The sequence below is a fragment of the Lethenteron reissneri genome, chromosome 24 (assembly GCF_015708825.2).
Source record: "Lethenteron reissneri isolate LAM-NWPU_2019-01 chromosome 24, ASM1570882v1, whole genome shotgun sequence".
NCBI classification, from domain to species: Eukaryota; Metazoa; Chordata; class Hyperoartia; order Petromyzontiformes; family Petromyzontidae; genus Lethenteron; species Lethenteron reissneri.
In genome coordinates this window covers 16,981,945-17,004,337 of record NC_083802.1, presented here as the reverse complement: position 1 = coordinate 17,004,337, position 22,393 = coordinate 16,981,945, and the positions used below count along the sequence as shown (strand labels likewise).

The following is a 22,393-nucleotide window of genomic DNA, read 5'->3' as shown; positions in this document are numbered from 1 at the left end:
CATGGCTGGGCTCAAGCCAGCACGTGCTACGCATTGCATGTTTGTTGAACTTCTTTCGCACCGAGTTGGGAGTGCGTTGACACGCGTTGCAACACGATTGGGTGTCATCTCAATGATGTCACAAAGAACAAAACACGTGATTATTATTTTTTTTGTAAGACCAATGACCTTGACGCTGTGTGTGTGTTTCGGCTAAGGCATTTCTAGGATAAGGTCAACACGGACTACGTACTGTATTGTATGTTGAACTTCTTTCGCACCGTACGTAGCCTGACCGTGCTAATCGGAGGTGCGTTGATACGGATTTCAACACAATTTAAACCCGTGTGTGTCTTCTCTTGTCGTAATGTTTTCACAAAGAACACAATACTTATATTCTTTTTTAATGACCAAGACCAAAGTAACCCCCTCCCCCCCATTTTTTTAAACTAGACCCTAAGCATATTTCCAGTAACCGGAAATGGAGATTAATTCATTTGCCGTTTTTTCTGCAATTCGCGTATTTCTTGTAAACAACAAAACAAATGTTGAAAGAAAAAAATATATAATCTGATTGACAACACAGATACTTAAGCGTGCTTGGTTCATAAACACATCTCGCGCAGATAGATACGCAGTCTGGACAGAACGGTGACTCATTTCGCCACCGCACTATTATTTGCTCAAGGCTTGTTTTTTTATTAAACCTAATGTTTTTCTCTCATCGCAACAACAAAAAAACATCTAAAACATCTTCCCGCGCAACACCCCCACCACCTCATCTAAAAATAAAGCCACACGCGGGCTTACAATCACCGCATTGCGTTCAGTGTCTGGAATTTCTACCGAATTCTAGACGAAGTGTCACGTGATTCATCCGCGGTTTGGTGACCCCAACTTGGGAATAATTAACCCCGTGATTCAAGCAGCTTACGAGGCATCGAGTCACGGTGAGCAAATGTCTCATTGAGTCACTTTTGAATGGCTGTGATTTTCATAACTTCCCTCCACAAAAAGGGTAGCACGTAGTTTGAAGAAGTTAGATACGTTTCTGGGTATGATATTGCTGCAACAGCTGATGCGCAACAGTACTGCTGATACAAAACAACTGGAAGTTTCCCTGGCTTTGTCGTCGAAGTGACTTAAGAAAGAACATGCCCTCATTGTGTTGTATAGAGGAACAGTGGTGCATCACTCCCATATGCCCCGTCTCCAAGGGCGTTGACCGGCAGGCGGAATGGTTGTGAGCGTCTATCTCAGCAGTAAGATGCTCAGCGGAGCGATCAGAATGCAGGAAAGTGCTGGGTGCTCACCTAAGGGGGACAACAAAAGAGGAAGTAAAAACTCGGTGGGCCACGTACGGTGCGAAAGAAGTTCAGCATACGTACAAATGTTAATACTGCATCGGTTTTCACGGGGTTTTTTGTTTTGCTGTACGTCTCCCCGATGTGTTCTCGGGGTGAATACCTGTGTGGACATCTTTCCCTGTAACACGCAGCACAATCCTAAAACGCACACACGGAAATAAAAAACTGCGATGGCAAATGGATATAAATGCACGCACTGGTATGCATGGCACCCAATGTAATGCGTGTGTACGATCGTGAGCGAGTGAGGGGTGTGCATGCAGGGCCGGATTAAGATGTTGTAGGCTCCTGGGCTCCAGGTCCTGTGAAGCCCCCAGTAATACTTTCATAAGGAAAACAAAGTTAAAGAAAAATTAATTTATTTTTACAAGGCTAACAAACAAATCAAATTCAGCATTCACAAACGAAATAACTTTTAAACTTAATCTCAGGAGGCGCGGGGGGGGGACAGTTAAATATAACCCGTTTTGAATCTTACTAGAAACTCTATAAGATGTAAAGTGCTCGCCTCCGTTGAGTAAACAAAGTAAGCTTCCTCCTGTGGAGTGTGGTGGCTAATGTGGGAAAACAAAGGCCACTGTCGGATTCTAGTATGCATACATAACAACAATACGAAAAATTACATGTACTTTGGTTAAATACTAGGCCTTGCCTATTAGTTGCTTATAAATAGCGTTTTTGGCATTTCACGCGGTCCCCTATTTGATATGGAGTGCTCTTGCGAGCTTGATCTCAGCAGCAAGATGCTTAGTAGAGCAATTAGAAGGCAGGAAATATGTTTATATGAGGATTCAGCAGGATTTGTTTAACATCCCCGACTCTGCTGATGAGACGCAGCCGGTCAAAACCGCTCCCGGTTTTGCTTGCTGAAACAAATGCCGCTTGATTATATTAATCTGCAAAGCCCATAAACTGATGGAAATAATTATTTTTTATATACTTTTTTTCTTTTCCATATGCGGATACAGACAAGAGTTCTGCTTTCATAAAAATCGTTCATTCCACCTTCGTACGCATGTACGTATGTCGACCTTCTTTCGCACCGTACCTCGCCAGCCAATCCGTGCTAATTGGAGGGTTGCCTTCAAACGCTTCCGGCTCCTCCCCAGTTTCCCCGTCAGTGTGCCCCCAACCAACACGTCATCTTCGTTGCGGTCACGCTGCCAGTACCCTCTAAACCCCCTCTCCTCGTCGCCCCCCGTTTTCCTTGGAAAGGAACACCGCGACTGGTTTGAATCATGGAAAGAGTAAAGATTCCACGCTTGGACACCCGATAAAGCCCTCTCTGGTACTCGTCACGCTTCCCGATAGCGCTTTTTTGCACGATACGTCAATCACAGAGCCAATGGATGCATGGATGGGACACAATGTTTGGAAACATTTATTTTATTTGATGAATATAACATTCTTCTTCGGAAACTCTGGTGTGCTGCTTTTATGATCAAATTCACGTTTCCAAAAGTGTCTCATAATTCTGTTGTTCTCATATGTAGGCGGTCTGTTTTGATTCCAATATCCTTTGAACAGTATGCCTGGTATATATATATTCTGCCGTGTTAAAAAATTTCGTCTCGAATAAACGTGATATTGTTGTTGTAGCAGGCACTTACAGGCTCTGTTTGCTTGGGGCTGTGTCGCGATGGTGGCTGTCCTAGGTTTTGCAGAAGCATTAATGAGGACCTCTCTTCCCGCAATTGTTGACCCTAACACAAATCACACACAAGCTATTTGATAAAAATGACAAAAAACCCATCTAGAATTTTTATTATTTTGCACATTACCCTGGGCAATGGGGGTATTTGACCTTTTTCGCAGAATATTTTTCTTTGCCAACCGTCAACTAACTTATTATTATTATCATGAATGAATTGTGTGTTTTGTTAATTTAATATTTTTTTACATTGTTACATGAGTAGTAAAAACATTTTTAGAACTAGACATTAGGTGACTAGCTGGGGCTTCAATTCGAAGTTGTAATGTTAATACTAGGTGTTATTGCACTATCAATAAAATAAATCCTCGGCCATGATGAATCCACCCAATCCGTTGCCAACTCCAACAGTCTCATGAAGCAACGATCCATCTGTCTCCCGCACGCGACCCGATTTCATCGCTACCTACTCTCTGCACGTTTCCCTCCTTCGGCTGCCACTCTGTCAGTAGTCTTGACCATCGGCCATCATCGATTGTCGCGAAGTTTTCCTACTAAAGCCAGCTGTTCTCAGCAGTCCGCACAATGTCTCTAACGTACGTGCCTTCTCCAATCCACGTCTTTTCCTTGCTATCGCTCAGTGTCACGAGTTTTCTCTGGTTGCGCGCTTTCGATCGGAGTATATTACCTGTGATGACATATTGATCAGAAATGTGGACATAGACAAAACTAATTCTGAACGGACACTAAGAAGCTCTGACGTCCAGTATGATACATTATTTGTGTAATACATTGTTAGTAGTATACATTATTAGTATCATACATTATTAGTAGTATTCATTGTTAGTAGTATACATTGTTAGTATTGCAATTTTTTTGTATTATACGTTGAGTTGTGAGGCTTCAAAATAATAAAGTAACTTACGACTTGTCTGTACATTTCTCCGTGAATAACGTTGAACAAAAGGTAAAAAAACCAGCCTGACATTACCTAAGCATTGATTTTTTTGTATCCTCCAAATTTGTGAGTTGCCCCTCAATTAAAAAAACTAACATTTTAGCATGAACCCTCCCAAACTTATAACTTTGTTATTTTCTTAAAATGTTAATCGCATTTTCAGAAGGGAGTTACAATGTCCGAGTCGTGATGCTTGCTACCTCCGTCTCCTGTGGGCTGGGCCATGTCGGCTACGCTGCTGCTGCTGGTGGTGGTGCTGGTGGTGGTGGTGGTTTCTTCCGTGGTTGTCGCGATATCCTCCGCTTCCTCCTCGTATGCACACATCAAACCTGACACACACAGGCCACGCATTGGGACAACAATCTGGGCTGCAAGACAAAGACATATCCCCCGTGTACCCTTCACATGATGTTGGGGCAAGTGCTGTTAGCGAGCACCTATGAAAGCTGGCACGGCACACGATGGAGTGGGTGGCGAGCACCACGCCCGACCGCCTTTGTATCCCCAGTGGCGATATTTTCAGATCATCATCAGTGGTGTTGGCCGCGAGCGGGAATCGAACTCTCATGTGCAGAGCGAGTGGGGACCACTGCCCTATGCTGTGTGTGGACCAGAGGTCACATGAAGGAATTCAGATGTTGCTCTGTGATACCCACATCCGTGGACCGTTCTCCAACATGAAGGGTTGCACTGCTCTGTGCGAAATAGAATAGATCCTTCATTTCGTGACATCACGCCAATGCCATAACCGGCATAATATTGTGGGGGAAAACATATAAAATATATATACATATATTTATATATTGTTAAAGACCATGGTGCACTTGGGCAATGGCAGGGCAGATGGTCATCGGAAGTAGTTGGCACATCATTTTCTGTTGCATTCTAGACAGAATATGTGCTAGTTAGTCATATATCCGATTGCCCTAAAATGTCCTTGGTGTTATCATGTTCTATAGATAGTATTAGGCTCTATGTGAAGGTGTCGGTATTCTGCAAGAGTCAACAAAGTGCCAAGGAATTTACTCGGGCAAGGGAGGCTGTGGCTTGAGGGGTCCTTGGCCCAAAATAAAGTTCAGAGAACTACTGCTTCATTAAATCAGGTGAGAACCCTTTGAGATTCCTTAACTTTGGATTAGATGCTTTTAACTTGATACCATCCACTTTAACGCAGATTGCATGCTTTTATAATTACCCTCAACATTATCCAGGCGGGCCACAGTAAAATTGAACTGTTAAATTTCTGCACACTGGATAATTGATATGCGTGCCCTTACCCAGCTATGTGACATTACACCAAACATCGTGGTGAAACCACAGCATACACATTTTTTCGTGCAAAATATGCCGTTTTATAAGTCAATTACGTCATTCACACTCACTGTCTCGGTATCTCAGCGATTGAGTCTTGGGAGTTGGTGTAGGAGTTCCTGTTACCGGACAGGATGAACCTGGCAGACAGGATGTCCATCTGGTCAACATCAGCACAATTTCATGAGCAAAAGGCGCAGTTCTTGGTACACGCTTTCTGGACACCTGTGTAGATACAACGCTCCACTTCCCCGCGATTGTTGAAATGAAATTTCCCCAATTTGGTACCTGTCTGTCAACCATATCGCCCCGTAAAGCGCCCGATCTCATCAGCAAGAGGGCCCTCGGCTCGATTCGAAACCCGGGTGGCGCCTTTCTGTGTGTGTGGTGTGCACGTTCTCCAGGTTTGTGCACAATTTCCTCCCTTCACTAAAATTAACGAACAAAGCAGCCGGTATTCTCCAAACATTCCCGAAGCTCAAATAAAATACCCCACAAAGGTACGAGATTGCACGTAGCAGCATCGCCCCCTACTGCGAACATCTGGCTGGACCCTCCTACAGAAGAAGAGTCTTGAGACTCAGCGAGGCGTTCCGTGGTAAACACGCACGGGTATAGCGAAGCAATCTAGGCGCATTCACCCACGGGACCGTGTCGCGCCCCGCACGTCGCGACACTGCTGGGTCGACGACACAAGGCGGCGGGATTTCACAGGCGTGCCCGCTGTTCCAAGCGTTTCGCCCGGAGGACGGAATCAACTTCTGGATTGCGAGTCCGGTTCGCGAGACAATTACGCAGCAGCGGCGTCAAGACCGAGGCGATGTAAACCGAAAGGCGAAAGGACATTTTTTTGGGAATGCCATCGAAAACCTTTGCCGTCCATTCTCGAGCTCCGGTTCGAAGTTTCGAACGCAAACAAAAGCTGCACCTGTGACCGGTGAGACGGGCACGGGTTCACTCCACTCGCTCTGCGAGCCATCGCCAAGTCCTTCGAAGGCGGCCATCTGCACGTGATATTCCGTGCCGAGCCGCGAGTCCGGCAGGTCGTAGAGCAGCGTGGGTGCGGGGTCGCAGGTCACCAGCTTGATGTCCTCCTCGGGGACATCGATCTGTGGGATTGGAAGACGCGACAGATATTTTGTTTTGTGCGCGCACATAAGGGGCCGTCCATAAATGGCGTCGCGCGATTTTGGACGATTTTTGACCCCTCCCCCCTCGTCACACGGAGTCACAAAAAGTCAGACCCCCCCCCTCAAATATGACGTCACAAAGCTCTGCCCCCCCCCCAAAAAATATATAAAACATGCTTCAAATCGCTTTAAACTATTGTAATTGTAGTGCGTATTTAATGTGGCGCTGCACTCTGATGTTGTAGGAGAAAACATTAATTAAAAAGTATATTTAATTAAGTCGAACGTGTTGTCTATATTTATTTAAAGTTGCGCATTTTTATGTGACGTCACATTTCTCAACCCTACCCCTCGTCACACATCGTCACAAATGTCTGACCCCCCCCCCCCAGGTGCGTGACGTCATTTATGGACGGCCTCTAACATGCACAGACCATACTGCGGCGGTGCGGATGGTGAGCTCACTGGACTTGCAATCCAGCAGCTAGCTGTACACGTGGTTGCACCACAGTTAGTCGACTGGAAGGTCGTGTGTGGTGGGTTTAAAGTGTGGGGAATCCCACCACTTCGGAGACATCTGGCCGGCGTGGAAGATTAGGCCAATGATACCCTCAAGAACGGCTCTCTAGAGGGGCTCTATAGAGCTCCCTCTCGTGGAGGTCCTTCCGCCATGCAGTGGCCTGAGCAGGCAACTTGCATGTCTGGAACTTTACCTTCACACACGCACACACACACACACTGCGAGCACGTGTGCTCTCAGTTGTTTGGATGAGTTATCCAAGAATCCTTGCAGCCTTCCGTGTTGTTGTTGCTGCTGTTGTTGTTGTTGTGTGTACGACCCTCACTTCAATGCCCGGCGCAGCCGATGTGCTGATCTTGAGCTTGTACATGAGAAAGAAGGCTCCGTCCTTCGTCCACCTGTGAGGCTTTTGCCACACCACGCGGATCACGGACGCGCATGTCCTTTGGGCCGTGATGTTCTCCGGGGGGTCTGGAACAACTTGGCAGAAGGGAGGGTGGTGGTTGAGACACGAGATGGGGATTAGACAGGAGTAGGTGTCAAAGAACACAGGCACGGTGATATGTCACACAAACAAGAATTTCGCGTACAGTATTCGGTTTGCAATAGCCTAATTTGTCTAAATCATGTACTTGAGTTGATGGAAGCCAACACAGAATAAATATTACGGATGTCCAATTTTTGGATTTTCAAGGATTTATAAAAAATAATTTTCAGACTATAAATCGTGTGCTTGTATCAGATGTAGCCCTTCACCTCCCCCCTCTCCACCAGTGTCATTCAAACAGAAGTTGCTTATACCAGAACTGTGCTTAAATACGATGTGTCTATATCCAGCTTCTAGCGCGCTTGACATCTCACGTTCACCTAGATAAATGTGAACATAATAAACCTGACTTCAATTGAGTGTCTATATGAAAACATTTTAACCTATAAATAATTGTCATTTATCCAGGGAAACCTCACTGCGACATGGAGGTAACAGCAAAAAAAACCCTCGACACCGATTTCGATTTAAAGCTTTCGTGACTGCAGGGATTCATCTTCTTGGTTCTTTCGGTAAAGTCACGTGACTTTACCGAAAGAACCAAGAAGACCTCGACACCGATTTTCAAGAATCCGTTTGTTGTACTGCCATCTGCTGGCCACCTCGAAACCTTGCAGCTCAGTGGGTTTGGGTGAGGCTAAAGACAAGCCACAGTCCGATTGTGGTCGTGCAACCCAAGCCATGCATGATGTATTTTGAACTTCTTTCGCACCATACGTAGCCAACCGTGGCAATGGGTGGTGGAGAAGCAAAAATACACGAACTCTCCTGATGCCCTCTCGTGGCTCGCGGACCTCGACCATTGGCATTCAGCTCATGAGCACATTGCAGAAAGAGAAAAGTGGATTTGGGTGTCTCAAAAAATGTCACGTGATCCACCAACTCTTGCGTCCAAAGCGCCGGATTACAGATGTGCACCATCGCGTGCATTTGGGTTGATGAACACAGATGGACAAGTTGACCAAGAGGCACGGGCCCGAATCGAAATAAATGATAGAATTCACGACAAATCCACGGTGTACAGCGCACTGAGGACATGTAGTTAGTGTAACCTCTCCGATGTGTTTTCAGGCTGTACCACGTGTTGTTCAGCGCGATGCCCGATGTTGTTGCTCCACGTTCTGGAATCTTCTTCAGCTCCACGTGGATTTAAACGTCGGATGTCGTGCTGAACAGCACCCAGTGCCACCCGAAAAACACACCGGAGGGTTATACAGCACAACTGCTGAAACGCACTCAGTAGTGTGAACGATTTAGTACCCTCAATGGCCAGATATGAGCGTGACTCATTGTGTGTGAGTGGATGTCTGATCGCTGTCGTGCTCTGCATGTGTTGGTGAGTGCGATCCTAACTGATGTCCAGTATATTGAAGAAGACGACGCCACGGGCTGATCCCAGGACATTCGTGGCCACCACTTCCACACCATATTCGTTCGCAGAGAACATCACCAACTGATGCACACGGCAGGACATGGGCCCCGTTGCAGGACACGCGCGCAGCTCGACATCCCGTGGATTCCTGATGAGCACATTCATCACGAAAGACACATGCGAAAGTTCACTTAATACGCCCCCCCCCCCGCCTCCCCCGCAGTGTTTGCTTGCTTGTATGGACAAAGCAAGTGTTTTCAAATGCACGGGTGAAATTAAATTGCACGGTGGTGATATATGTAAACTCCCTCGCCTGGTATGCAGGTAGTCGTGGGTTCGATCGCGACCCTGACGCCTGGTGGTATATTTGGAGTGTGTGTGTTTCCCCTGTGGTAGCGTGGATTTTCCTCCAGGATCCTCCGTTTTTTCCCTCCAGATTTAGAATCAGCACGCGCTTAGCAATACAATTCCACACGGAGATAAGCCGTCGTTTTTGATAGCCAGGTGGCTCAGTGAGCCTTACCTGGTAAATTAAAAATATAGTTTAGTTGAGATTGATGATGAGGTTTCCGTGTTGAGAGATGGCTGTGATTGTGTCCTTCCTAAGAACCACTTACTTGCGTACGGTGCTCGTACCAACTGTATCCCGCAAAACCCTTTCACGTGTTGTTTTTGTTTATTAATGCTGCCCGTGCATCAAATCACGTCTTTCCTTGCGGTGTGACCATGCGCTCACGTGTAAGAGGCGCTGTAGGAAGTGTTGAGGAACGTGTCCCTGCCCGCTCGCCACTCGCATTCGAAGCTCTCCGGGTAGTCAAAGGAGCGGCACGTGATGGCCGGCTTCGTTGGAGGGTCTGATCACGGCGACCAAAGACAAAGATGCCCACGTGAAGCCGACACGGGCTGTTGGGGCAAGTGCTGTATATGAGCACCAATGGAGACTGGAGTGGCAGGCAAGGAGGTCGAATGGTCATCCGCACGCCCGACTCTTTTTGTTTTCCCAGTGCTGATGTCCACACACGACACCACGTAATCATTTAAAGCAGGGAGACACACACACATATATACATGCGCACACAATCATATCCATTTTATACAAAATTACTAAATATCTCAAACCATATTTAATGTCATCACGGCCAGCCATGATTTATCCACTTCTGGATGAAGCCCTCCCAAAAAGCGTTGCCATCCGAAAAGGTCTCGCAAATTGTTTGTGCATAGTTCTCGTGTCTCGCGTTGATTCTGAGCCAGTGGTGGCAATTCCACATTGCTGTGGTGAAAACCAGTTAATTCATGTGGCAGCCACATTGACATTGTCTTCTTGCTCTTAAGATCTCTTGCTCAAGGTCAAGTCCCTGGCTCTTAAGATCTCTTGCTCAATGTCAGGTCCCTGGTTCTTAAGATCTCTTGCTCAAGGTCAAGTCCCTGGCTCTTAAGATCTCTTGCTCAATGTCAGGTCCCTGGTTCTTAAGATCTCTTGCTCAAGGTCAGGTCCCTGGTTCTTAAGATCTCTTGCTCAATGTCAGGTCCCTGGTTCTTAAGATATCTTGCTCAAGGTCAGGTCCCTGGTTCTTAAGATCTCTTGCTCAATGTCAGGTCCCTGGTTCTTAAGATCTCTTGCTCAAGGTCAAGTCCCTGGCTCTTAAGATCTCTTGCTCAATGTCAGGTCCCTGGTTCTTAAGATCTCTTGCTCAAGGTCAAGTCCCTGGCTCTTAAGATATCTTGCTCAATGTCAGGTCCCTGGTTCTTAAGATCTCTTGCTCAAGGTCAGGTCCCTGGTTCTTAAGATCTCTTGCTCAATGTCAGGTCCCTGGTTCTTAAGATCTCTTGCTCAAGGTCAAGTTCCTGGTTCTTAAGATCTCTTGCTCAAGGTCAGGTCCCTGGTTCTTAAGATATATTGCTCAATGTCAGGTCCCTGGTTCTTAAGATCTCTTGCTCAAGGTCAAGTCCCTGGTTCTGAAGATCTCTTGCTCAAGGTCAGGTCCTTGGTTCTTAAGATATCTTGCTCAAGGTCAGGTCCATGGTGCAAGCGCTGTCCATCTGATCCAATTACATGCCCCTCGCACCCTCCCACCGCCTTCAGGACATGACACTCCACACCAGGGTTCTTGGGAAATTACTATGGAATAGTACTGCTGTGGTGGTGGTGGTAGTAGTCGTATAGCTTGTTGACATTGACCTTCTTTAATACGCGTTTTTGCGTGACATCATTACCGTATGCGGTTTAGTACCATATCTAGAATGTATTCACAGTCGTTTTGTAAACAGAAATCTATTTTATAGCAATTTATTTTGGGGGGGATGTGTCCCCCCCAAAATATATTAAAAGTTACGGCCTCGGTATGGGGGTGTTGTTTGTATTGGTTGACAAAAGTAGGTTGACATGTTCGCTTATGCATGCAGACCGTATGCTTGTGGTCAAATCACCCAAGAATGCGTCCGATCTCGTCAGATTTCAGAAGTATAAGCAGGTTCGAGCCTGGATAGCCCTTGGATGGGCAGCGTAGCAAAATCGTACTGAGCTCTCCCGTCTATGCTCCCGGCTTTCCACCAACCTGCACGGATCAGCGTGGTGAAGTATGGTCAAATAACACCCCCCGCGACCCGCACGGCGTGGGGAGCCCCTCATCCAGCAGTGGATTGACAAAAGGGCCGTACACGTACTGGATATGGCTTTTTTTGATTGCGTAAGTAAAACTCACGTCCCAGCAGGAGTGCAATCTCATCGAGTGGCTCTGTCGTAGGTGACGTATGACAGCTGTAGATTCCACGGCTGGACACGTTAACATTTCTCAGGGTGAGAACCTCCATCTCGTCGCCATCATATTCATCGTATTCGTCATCATCGTAATCGGTGGACGACGATACGCCACTGTAACCGCCATCGTCAACGTCGTATCCAGCTGATGATGACAATGCCGGCACTGGTGTTGTTGGTGTTGTCCAGGTCTGTCCATCGTGCTTCCACACCAAAGGTTCTTCGTGCCCTTCAGGAATTCCACAGGTGAGCTTCACTGTTGAGCCCAGCTTTTCGTACTGATGCCTCATCCCTGTGGCGAGAAAGAAAATAGTGGTGAGGCATGGATGTGGCACTGACCCTCTTGACCTCTAGGTGTTGTTGTTGTTGTTTTACTCTGACCTATTGGCCTCGATGATTTTGCGATGGAAGGGAAGAGAGGGGAGAGGGATGAACCAGATCAATTGCTGGGGCAACACGAGCAGTTGGGGTGGGACTCTTCATGACAGACGCTGAAGATCCGAAAAGATGTAAAGCATCTCACGGACACCAACCCTCAGTTATGAGGATAACGCTCCATATATATTGACCTCGAACGTTTTACCTTGACCTGCGCTAACCAGCATGGTGAAGTATGGTCAAACAATCCTCACGATGGCGCGTCATTGAGACGCAAGCGATCGCTAGTGGCTTAAATATCATTACGATGGTAAAAAAAAATTCATGGTATTGTTACAGATGAACCTTCTCTATTGCTACCGATACCCCGCCACTAATCTGTCGTCATTCCCCCGCACCTCTGATGTCGCCCGCATCGTACGAAGGCAACCGATTCGCACGGTTGGCTACGTACGGTGTGAAAGAATTTCAACGTACGTACGCACACGGGGTCACACAGAGACCCATCGTTTGTTGTCCTTCCCCCGCACCTCCGATGTCGCCCGCATCGTACGAAGGCAACCGATTCGCACGGTTGGCTACGTACGGTGCGAAAGAATTTCAACGTACGTACGCACACGGGGTCACACAGAGACCAATCGTTTGTTGTCCTTCTCCCGCACCTCCGATGTCGCCCGGACGCCGATGCGTTTTGGTAACGCTCCTGCAAATTCGCACGGTTGGCCACGTACAGTGAACGTACATGTTTGTAATATGTTTGAAGAGATCAGAGCGGCAGGTGGCTGAGGGCTGTGGTTCAGGCCACTCTGCCGTGGCGGTGAGATATGGCACCGTACTTTGCCGCACTGCTGAGTGCGGCTTGGAAAGTTAAAAATAGCGGGAACACTAACAGCGCTACCGTTCTGGAACATTCTACAATTCCAATCAGTAACAATCGGTTGTGTAAAATGCCGTCCGTTCGAGTAAATATATTTTTTGCTGGAGCAGCAATTGTTGGCGTGTGGGATTACAACAATAATAAAGTCCACAGTCATACCATGAGATAATGGCTCTTCCTTGCACTTTTTGGTTGTGTCGCGCCTGTCGCTCGCCATAAAGTCCGACGTTTTGCTCCAGCAATGAAGAACAAAACGTCGGACATGCCCAACAGCAACGCGGTACAGCCCGAAAACCCATCGGAGAATCATCATCCGTGAACACCCACGGAGCAGGAACACAACATGCGACGCAATTATGATTCCCACGGCATCTAAACGCGACCGCATCTCAGGATGCAGAACCGGTGAACATGCATGTTTTGTAGAGAGGCAGTCCTGGGCAGAAGAGAATAGACATTTCTTGAGTCTGTACTTGAACAGGTGCACATGAGCAGGGAGTCAACAGCGCAGATGGCTGTAGGGAGAAATTTCCACAGACTATGGGACAGAAGAGGAGAATGAGCCACCTCCCATTGAGTTGAGAGGCAATGGAGGGTAGTGGAGTGAGATGAGAGGGGAGAGGTTTTCATTTCATTTTTAGTTTCATTCATTAGGTATAATCCTGTGAGCCATGCGGCTCTTGACTCGGGTGCAATCGCAACTCACCGTCTTCAATATGCAGGATATTGAAGACGGTGAGTGCGAATTTGAAATCGATCCGGAATTCGTTTGGGAGCCAATTGAGTAAACATACTAGTCGATTGTTTCATTATCTCATTATATGTTTGTATGTTTGTTGAACTTACTTCGCACCGCACGTAGCCAACCGTGCTTATCGAAGGTGCGGGGGAAGGACAACATACCAAACACAAAAAGCAGTTCTGTCTTTCCGACAGCCCTGTTCTTCACCTGAGGACGGCTGCTTGCGTTGTGGCCGAAACGTCGTGAGAATTGTATTTTATTATGTTTTATTTTTATTATTTTATTGTTTCCCTTCTACGTGACTTTTCCGAAAGAACCAAGAAGATGAATCCCTGCAGTCACGAAAGCTTCAAATCGAAATTCAGTTCTAAAAAAATGAGTTTTCCATCTAGATGATTTAAAAGTGCATAGCTCCAGTGGCTCCCTAATATCGGAAGGAAGAGCGTTCCAGACGGCCGCAGAAGCGCATCTGAAAGCGCGCGATGCAGTGATCGTCTGTTCGATGGTTAACCAAAAGCCGCGGCGATGATGAGCGGAGTTCGCGTGATGGTTTATGCTCCTTGACGAGATCAGCAAGGTATTGTGGTTCATTTGTGGCAGCTTGCAAGGTTAACCTGCGCTTTCTGTTCTAGAAAGTTCGAAATTGTGTAAATATAACTTCTCATATTTCAGGGTATTTCCCTGCCCAGTGCTGTGATTCTGTTATGCTTAAAGCAAACACTTCCTTGGGAACGAGCACTCAACCATTTCAGAGCATGTTTTCACATCACTTTTCTTTCTCTCTCTACCAACTCGAGTCCACATTTCACCATTTTCACCACTCAAATACATGTTAAATACTAATTTTAATGTACAACGTGTCTTTCGACTCCGATTGCCTGATTTCAAGTGGCGAGGCATTCCACAACTTGGGTGCCACGCAAACAACAAAAGCTTATCACCAACAGAGAACAACCTAGACCTGGGAGTGCTGAGTAGTTGGAGATCAGAAGATGTTAAGGACCTTGTTGGAATATATAAATGTATTCGTTCCTGCAAGTAACGTGGGGTGAGCCGTTTTAAAGCCTTATAGGTTAATGTCAGTCTTAAAATCCACTCGAACACGTAACGCGGCCAACCTGTAAATGTTTGTTGTTTGAAGATTTCCCTTCACCAGAAGCATTATTTCTCAATGCTTTTCTCCCGCTGCAAATCATACAATTACTTACTGCCATATTTGCAAATACCCAGAATGCATTCTGCAGCAGTTGAGGCCGTGCCTCCACAGGAGTTGCCAGGGTTTGTTTTCGACCACTGCTAACGCCACGCATTTGCAGCGATTTATCATTGACGATTCATCAATACTATACCGTGCAGGTGAATGTGAATGCAATTTAGCTTGTATCTCCTCGTGCAGTCTCGATTACAAAGGCTATATTTAAAAACAGTCAGTACAATTGTCGCCTTTATTGTTGATCGACTGTGTTTTACGCACTGTACGTCTAAATTGTTGCGTGTACTGATGTATGTTGAACTTCTTTCGCACCGTACGTAGCCAACCGCGCTTACCGGCTAGGCGTTGGGGAAGGACAACAAACTGACACACAGACACACAACAAGCAAATGAGCACTATCCACTCCATGTCGTGTGTACATGTACAGCTCGCTTGTCAGCCCACTTGATCACGATGCCTGTTTAAAGTAATTTGTATAAACAGTCTTTACGTAGACGACAGCACACGCTCATAAGACAATCTGCTAATCATCTCAATCGGCTATCCCCTTGCCAGTATTTTAAAAGACTCGGTTATGTATTTTTTTATATTATAGGTGACTGGTCGACATGCAGTTTCATTGTCATTGTACTGTATACAATAGCGCACTGCACTCTAATGCAACATACTTTGGAATTTTCTTTTTGCTACACCCGCAATGCTTTTACTGCGTAAAGTAGTCAAACATCTCTTGTGTGGCTCTCCAAGTGCAAGAAGTATTTAATTTTACTGTTTTGGAGTCCTCCAGTTTACTCGTGACTGTGCTTGTATTCTCATATTTCCGCCAGCAAGCTTCGAGACTTCTCCCCGTCTCGGCCACACACTCCACGCGAGGCGAATGACTTGGTTCAACAATTCTAGGGACAATTGTTCTGTCTATATGCCGGTACTTACAGACCCGTCGGCCCATACGGCTTACCCCGTGTTTTTGTGCAGGGAAATTGAGCTTGCAGGTCCGTGCGGCGTACACCCGTTTCAATACGGGCAAAAACACATTTTTGTCTATTTTTTGTGTTTTTCCCTTGTGATGGGTCTTTGTAGGATGAACGTTGATATTTATAAGGGGCACGAGGTGACCAATAAGGTCTGAATTGGTCTGTAATAAGGTGGGGCACTGATAAGGGTTTTGCAGGTATGTACTTAACGTGATTCTTAAAGTGATGTAAAAGTTTGGGCAAAAACCCTGATCTGTCAATGAAGCCTGGCTCAGATGTGAGATATTAAATTTTCTGAATGTCCCAGTTACACACAGAATAGAGTCGATGTATATTTGTGCCAAGTTTCAGCTCCTCAGCCCTTATAGACCATCAATATAATTCACATCACTTGGCCACTATCGAATATTAAGCAAGTGCATTAAATTACAGGACATATACGAACAAATCAATTTGCAACGCGCGCAAAATATCACTGGCAATGAATGACCGTGACCCAAAGGGGCGAATCTCTGAGATAATTGTAACGAAATATACACGGTGAAGAACTTAATAAAGACACGCTAATAATTGGCTTCATCGTAATTATTAGTCGGCGGGCATAGACGTTACAGTACTGTAGACACATTCACACGCTGATAAGTTGTAATAAAAGCCGCTGAAGGGCCTACCGTCCACATAAACAAGGTTGTTGTTGTATAAACACAGCAATGTTCTCACCCATTTCACAATCCCGCACTGACCGGCGTGGTGAAGTATGGTCAAAACAAACCGACACGGGAGTCTGGAAAGGAGTCCTTCATCCAGCAGTGGATCGGTAAAAGGGCCGTGCAATCCACTCACCGCACTCAACGCAGACGGAGCCGGCGGTGATGATGATGATTATTACCAAAAACAATCCTCGTTGAATATTCATCTTCAAAGCCACACTCTCTGTCTTTGCTTGGAACGCTGGCCTGTTTCGTCTTTCCAGCTTGTTGACAAGTTATGATATCTCAACGAGGGGGCGAACTGTGAACTACACGCACGCGGTTATTTCTCCACAGGTGCACGAGCGCGCTTGCTCCGCGATTTGAAGCGACTTGTTTTTACATTTTCTCCTTAAGTAGGTCTTTGGACTTTCAGTTTCTAAAGGGGGAATTACCCCACTTCGACTTTTGCACCTCTACGAAGCGGGGTGACGCTGTAATTCTGATAAATGCGACGTCATTCGCGTGTAAAATAAAAAAATAAAATATGACAGGATTTTAGAGTGCATAATCTCAATTGAAACACCTGGCGGGTACGCGATTAGAAGACCAGGTGCGGAAAGCCACAATCTCAAATGCGCCCAAAAACGAGCGTGTCTTAAGATCAGATGATATCTCGAAGTAAAAAAAGTTTCGAACGTGCTGAATGCACAACAGTTATTTCACCTCCTCGTGCACCAAGTACACAAGCGTACATGCACTTGCACTTGCATGTACGCTTGTACATGCAAGTACAAAAGCACAGGACGTATCACGGGAAGAGCAATTTCTCGCAATAGAGGAAGAGTGTGGAGGGCGAGCTCAGTGCAAATGCGTTGACTTGAGTTATGAATTATCACGCAGTTGACAGTAACCGGGACTTGTATTGCCCGGGATGGATTACATTTTTTCCGGGACAGTTTCCTCAAAGAGAGATGACGGTGCTGCTGGGAAAGCCAGGACACATGGAATTCCCATGCACAGGCCCTTCTTTTGTCAATCCACTACTGCAAGAGGGCTTTTCCAGGTCCGTATGGGTCGCCCGGGTTATTGATCCATACTTCACCACGCTGGTCAGTGTGTGTTTGTGGAGGTGGGGAGCATAGGTGTGGTAGCATAGCCGTACAGTCTAACATTGTGAGAAATCGAATATTTGTTTTTAGGCTGGAGGAATCCAATGAGCTATGAAGATGTGTCTCACAGTTGCCCGGTATGGGTGGGGTCAACAAGCGACAACGGCAAATAATACAAAAACACGACAGGACTACAAATAGAAAAACATGTAAACAAGTCGCTGATTGTAATCAATAAATGTTTTTTATAAGTCCGATTTATCAAGCTCGGGCAAGACGGCAAAAAAATAACCCAACTACACCAAGATAACACACAGTCCCTCAATAAAATGACACATTTAACTATCGATACAAAGGTACGGATCAATGGATTTTTCTGCAAGGCCAAGATCTGCCGAGCATGTCTGACGAGGGTTGTAATGGTGTCTAGTGAGGTCACCCCGTCCATATGGCAGGATTCCAACGAGCTTTTTTGTTTCGTATTTTCCCCACTCGTATCTGACCTCGTGAAACCCTCGCAGACAACCGAAAATTCACAAAAAAACATTTACACGGAAGGAAACTTCAGCGGCCCGAGAAGCCCACACTGCATTTTATGGGAAGTACAACAAACCCAGTGTCCAGCTGCGGATTATTTAGGAATAATTATGACGTAAGAGCACACAGTCATTTGTTAAATGCACACTACTGCATGGAGACCTCTTTCTCCTCCTCACCACGAGCTTGTCGCTTCACGATGGTTGGGTTTGACCAGACTTCACCACGCCGGACCGAGGCTATTCTTTTCGCAGCATCACGAATGTCCACTGCGCGTCTGGTCCGTCCCCGAAAACAAGTGTAGACTAATAGCGCCGGCTGCTGTCCAGCAGAGGCAACTGCGGTGGACAGTTAGCGCACACGCCGTCGAACGTATCCACGGGTGTGCTGGCAGGGCGGAGGAACTGGGACAAGGGTCATGGAAGACCTCATCGGGAAGCCCCTGGAACTCACTAGTGGGTTCGAGAAGGGAGGCGCGACCAGCGCGGAGCCAGGTCGTGCCGAGTAGAATAAGACAGCGGCGGGGTGCGAAGACAGCGACGGTGTGAAGACAGCGATGACCCCGATCCCACGGCAGCCCCGAACCGGGCTCCTCGCCTCCTTTTATCCCCGGCGTGGCCCTCACTCTGCCCCCTGGCCCCGCCCTCTTTCTCGAACTCTCTGGCCCGTTCCGAACTTCCCCCTTGTCACAACTCGCCCCCTATTATTTATCAACGCCTGTAATTTTCGCTCGTGACCGCTAGTCCCCGGGATGTCTTTGCACGCGCACTGTCTCCACCCACGCTCTGTCTGTACGCATGGAACACGGAGTCCCCTTCTGCACGTGGCACCATGCCACGCGTATGCAGCAGTGCCGGATTATCCTCGGAGCAAAAGTAGCATATACTACGGGCCCCGCACTTTCAAGGGCCCCGCGCTAAATGCTATCAAACTATCAATTCCGGTTCAGTGATTCTGCACTTGCTCTATTACTATAGCACTATACTGCCTTCAACTTTTACGAACTACTGGGTGTTTAAAGGTTAGCGATTTGTCGTATTATCTGGCTTTATAGCAAATTAAAAAATACAATTACTTTATTATGCAAGTAAAACAAATTGTCTTTTAATATTAATGTTTTTTTTTATGTTTAGGGCCCCTTTATAACATTTGCTACAGGCCCGCACTAGCTTAATCCGGCACTGGATATGAGAGCTAGAATGTGGACGTAAGACAGCAGCGATGCAGTGAAATGAGAGCGATGTATAAGTTGCGATAGAGATAAGAGCTGCGATTTTAGATGTTTCATTATTTTGTGCTCGGTTTAATTGCTCGTTGCGTTCATTCGGATTTGAATGTGAGCTTTTGCCAGCGGCTAGCGCCGCCACTGGGATAGAGAGGGATGTGTGGATGATCCAGACTGCTCCGTGTGCAGGGGTGGGAGGTCCATGGTGGGCTTAGAGGCTGCGGTGATGCTCGGTCTTCGTGCGCTCTGGTGAACAGCCACAGGCCGGAGAAGATAGCTTGGACCCCCGGGTAAGGCTGCGATTCTCTCTCCCCACCCACCCCCATGCACATCTCAATCTAAATGTCCAGTTTACAGGATATGCTGTGGCTCGCTATGTCCATCGCTTGTGGAACGGCTGAACAAAACAAAAATCAATACCCTCTGTGTTGTGTGCGTCAGAGCTGCGGTCGTGGTGTAACAGTGAGCGTGAGTGGAGCGGTGAGCGCGCAACGCCCCTAACCCGGCGACCCGAGTTCGATTCCCGCTCACGGCCAACACCAGTGACGATTATCTGAACCGGTCCTGGGCCGGCCCTCCCCTAGGTCGACTCAGCCTCAAATGAGTACCTGGTGCGGTGTTGTAAACATCGCCACTGGGGGGAGACAAAGGCAGCCGGCCGTGGTGCTGGCCACCCCACCCCCTCGTGTGCCACGGTGTCCACCTTAATAGGTGCTCGCTAACAGCACTTGCTCCTCCAGTCTGTGAAGGCTACACGGGGACCTTTGTTTTTGGTGGCGTCGTATGCGAGCCGCTGTGTGTGGAATGTCAGCGCAGTGCTGTGTGTGGGTGGCGTCATGGAATTGATGGCGTCTATGAGCGCAAGCAGGGATGCGGGAGATACACCATGTGGATTCTTAAATCTATCTGTAGCGGGCCTTTGAGTGCTTCTGTTATCCCTCGCAATATGCCGTGAGATATTTTTTCCCCCGTTTCGTTTCCTCTGAGTCCCACGGTTTCCTTCCACATACCAAAGATTTTTTTAAACGGAATTGGCCAAAAATACGCGATGCAAGAGGATCCTTAAAGGGGTCTTGAGCCTCTGAGGTTTTCATTGATATGCAGTATAAAATATATACTGTAATGTCAGTGCTTAATCCACGTCGGGGTCGTTTTCCCATTCTTCACCACGCTGATCACTGTGGGTTTGTAAAGATGTGGGGGCCCAGTACGGGTTCGGACATCACTGGCCACTGATGTTGAGCCATGGCCAGGAATACAACTCAGTTGGCTGGGGTTGCAGCAAAGGGCCACCGCTCCCCCCTTCAGGGATAGAGGCCATTATTCACGTACAACGTTGTTTTTCTGCCTGTGCTTGGCATTCTCTTGTGTGTGGTTATTGTTGTGACTTTGGGACAAGTGCTGACTGGAATGAATGCCTTACGAGTGATGTTTGCGTGTATTATCCACTGCATAAATGGGTGGAATATTCCGTGATTCCCGTCGTAACGTGTTATTGTTGCTGATGTTTTGGTTAGCTCGTTTCAATAGTAATCGTATTTCTGCAATACACAGTATGGTGTCGTAGTGGCGTGTATAATTAAGGCCCATAAAATCTAGGCCGAGTTTCTCATGGAATATCTTCCCGGGAAACCGATGGACCCTATTTTCCAGAGCTCAGCCTCGGACGACTCCGGCAGAAATCAACCCCCATCAGTGTATAATCGATGTCGCTGGTGGAACGCGAAGTAGATCGATCGATCGGTGGGTTCGAACACTGCGTTTTACATGAATTTCATCAGTGTTTGCAGAATGCAGTGCTTTGATCAGTGACAATAAAGTAACTGGCGTGGACTCGTGAAAATAATTCAAACGGGCCACCCCTGTCTCATTTCCCGGTGCAGTTGCATCACCTACATACTCGATACGACGCCCCACTGCCTATTAATTAATGATACAGGGGGGAGTGTGATGGCCTGGGGCTGTGATTGGATGATCAAGAAGGGGAGGTGGGGGTTATGGGTGGTTGGTGAGAGCGAGATTTTAAGGATGGCACGTGGAGCCCGTTTGTTGCCATCACTGGTTGTGGTTGACAGACAGTCGTGGTTTGGTGGCGGACTTCGCTTGTGGCGACGATCGGCAGTGAGTCGCTGAGAATGTAAGAGCTGGTTGGGAGAGATGGCTGCAATAAAATAATGTGACCGATACCATCGCACTGTATCTGGGAAGCTAAGCAGGGCTGAACTTGCTTCGTGCTTGGATGTATGACTGCCTAGCATTACAAGGTGTTATAGGCTTGGGGGGCCCGTGAGGTGGCCAGGAGATTGCAGTACAGCGATGGTTTCTTGAAGTGAAGCTTTGAGTATTACCCCCTCGTTGTGGGGTACTTCAATTTCCTCCAAACCCACGAAGACAACCATTTATGGAATTAGCCAAGAATGGAAATGCTGGACGGTCCTAACAAAAAGCACGAGACTCATCGATAAACCCCCGTTTTAAGTTCAATGAAGAACATTATTATTTATGGTGGTTTAGTCGTTTGCGTGGATTAGAGTTGTGCTTGAAATTCTGGAAGGGTGTGTGGGAGGTTTATATTGGTTCTCATAGGATGTGGTTATCTTCTTGGTTCTTTCGGTAAGGTCACATAGAAGGGAAATAATAAAAGAATAAAAATAAAACAATAAAATATTATTATATTATTTTATATTAAATTATGTTTTTATTTTTATTATTGTATTATTTCCCTTCTACGTGACTTTACCGAAAGAACCAAGAAGATGAATCCCTGCAGTTACGAAAGCTTTAAATCGAAAGGATGTGGTTAGTTCATAATTGAGTGGTGGTAGAGACACGGAGAGCTGGTGAGTGGTTGGATGGCACCAGGGTTGTGTTTGAGTGATGGGACTGTGTGCATGTGTGTGGTTGGTCCAGATTCATGCTTGGCATGTGAGGGATGTGTGGAATGTCGCGGCATGGAGGGGAAACACTTGCCAGAAGACCAGGTGCAGAAAAACAGCTTTGTAAATGTTTCTTCTGTGTGTGTTCACTAATAAAGGCATTGTTTACACGT

At 46.8% G+C, this 22,393-nt stretch overlaps 2 protein-coding genes across 2 annotated transcripts in view; one reads left to right on the top strand and one right to left on the bottom strand.

Moving 5' to 3' along the window:
• Window positions 1–1,170: 1,170 nt before the first annotated feature.
• LOC133346701 (ciliary neurotrophic factor receptor subunit alpha-like) lies at window positions 1,171–16,835 on the bottom strand. Its single transcript, XM_061558505.1, has 9 exons — window positions 16,625–16,835; window positions 11,541–11,888; window positions 9,572–9,689; window positions 8,817–8,983; window positions 7,242–7,396; window positions 6,195–6,375; window positions 5,338–5,406; window positions 4,156–4,284; window positions 1,171–1,292 (listed from the first exon to the last, which is right to left on the bottom strand). The coding sequence occupies exons 1-9, from the start codon at window positions 16,695–16,697 to the stop codon at window positions 1,231–1,233; spliced, it is 1,302 nt and encodes a 433-aa protein (XP_061414489.1). The 5' UTR covers window positions 16,698–16,835; the 3' UTR covers window positions 1,171–1,230.
• Window positions 16,836–19,529: 2,694 nt separating this feature from the next.
• Window positions 19,530–22,393, top strand: part of LOC133346699 (AP-4 complex accessory subunit RUSC2-like) — a 37,898-nt gene continuing 35,034 nt past the window's right edge. The window contains 1 exon segment of the mRNA XM_061558501.1: window positions 19,530–19,634. The gene's annotated coding sequence lies outside the window, so the exon portion shown is untranslated.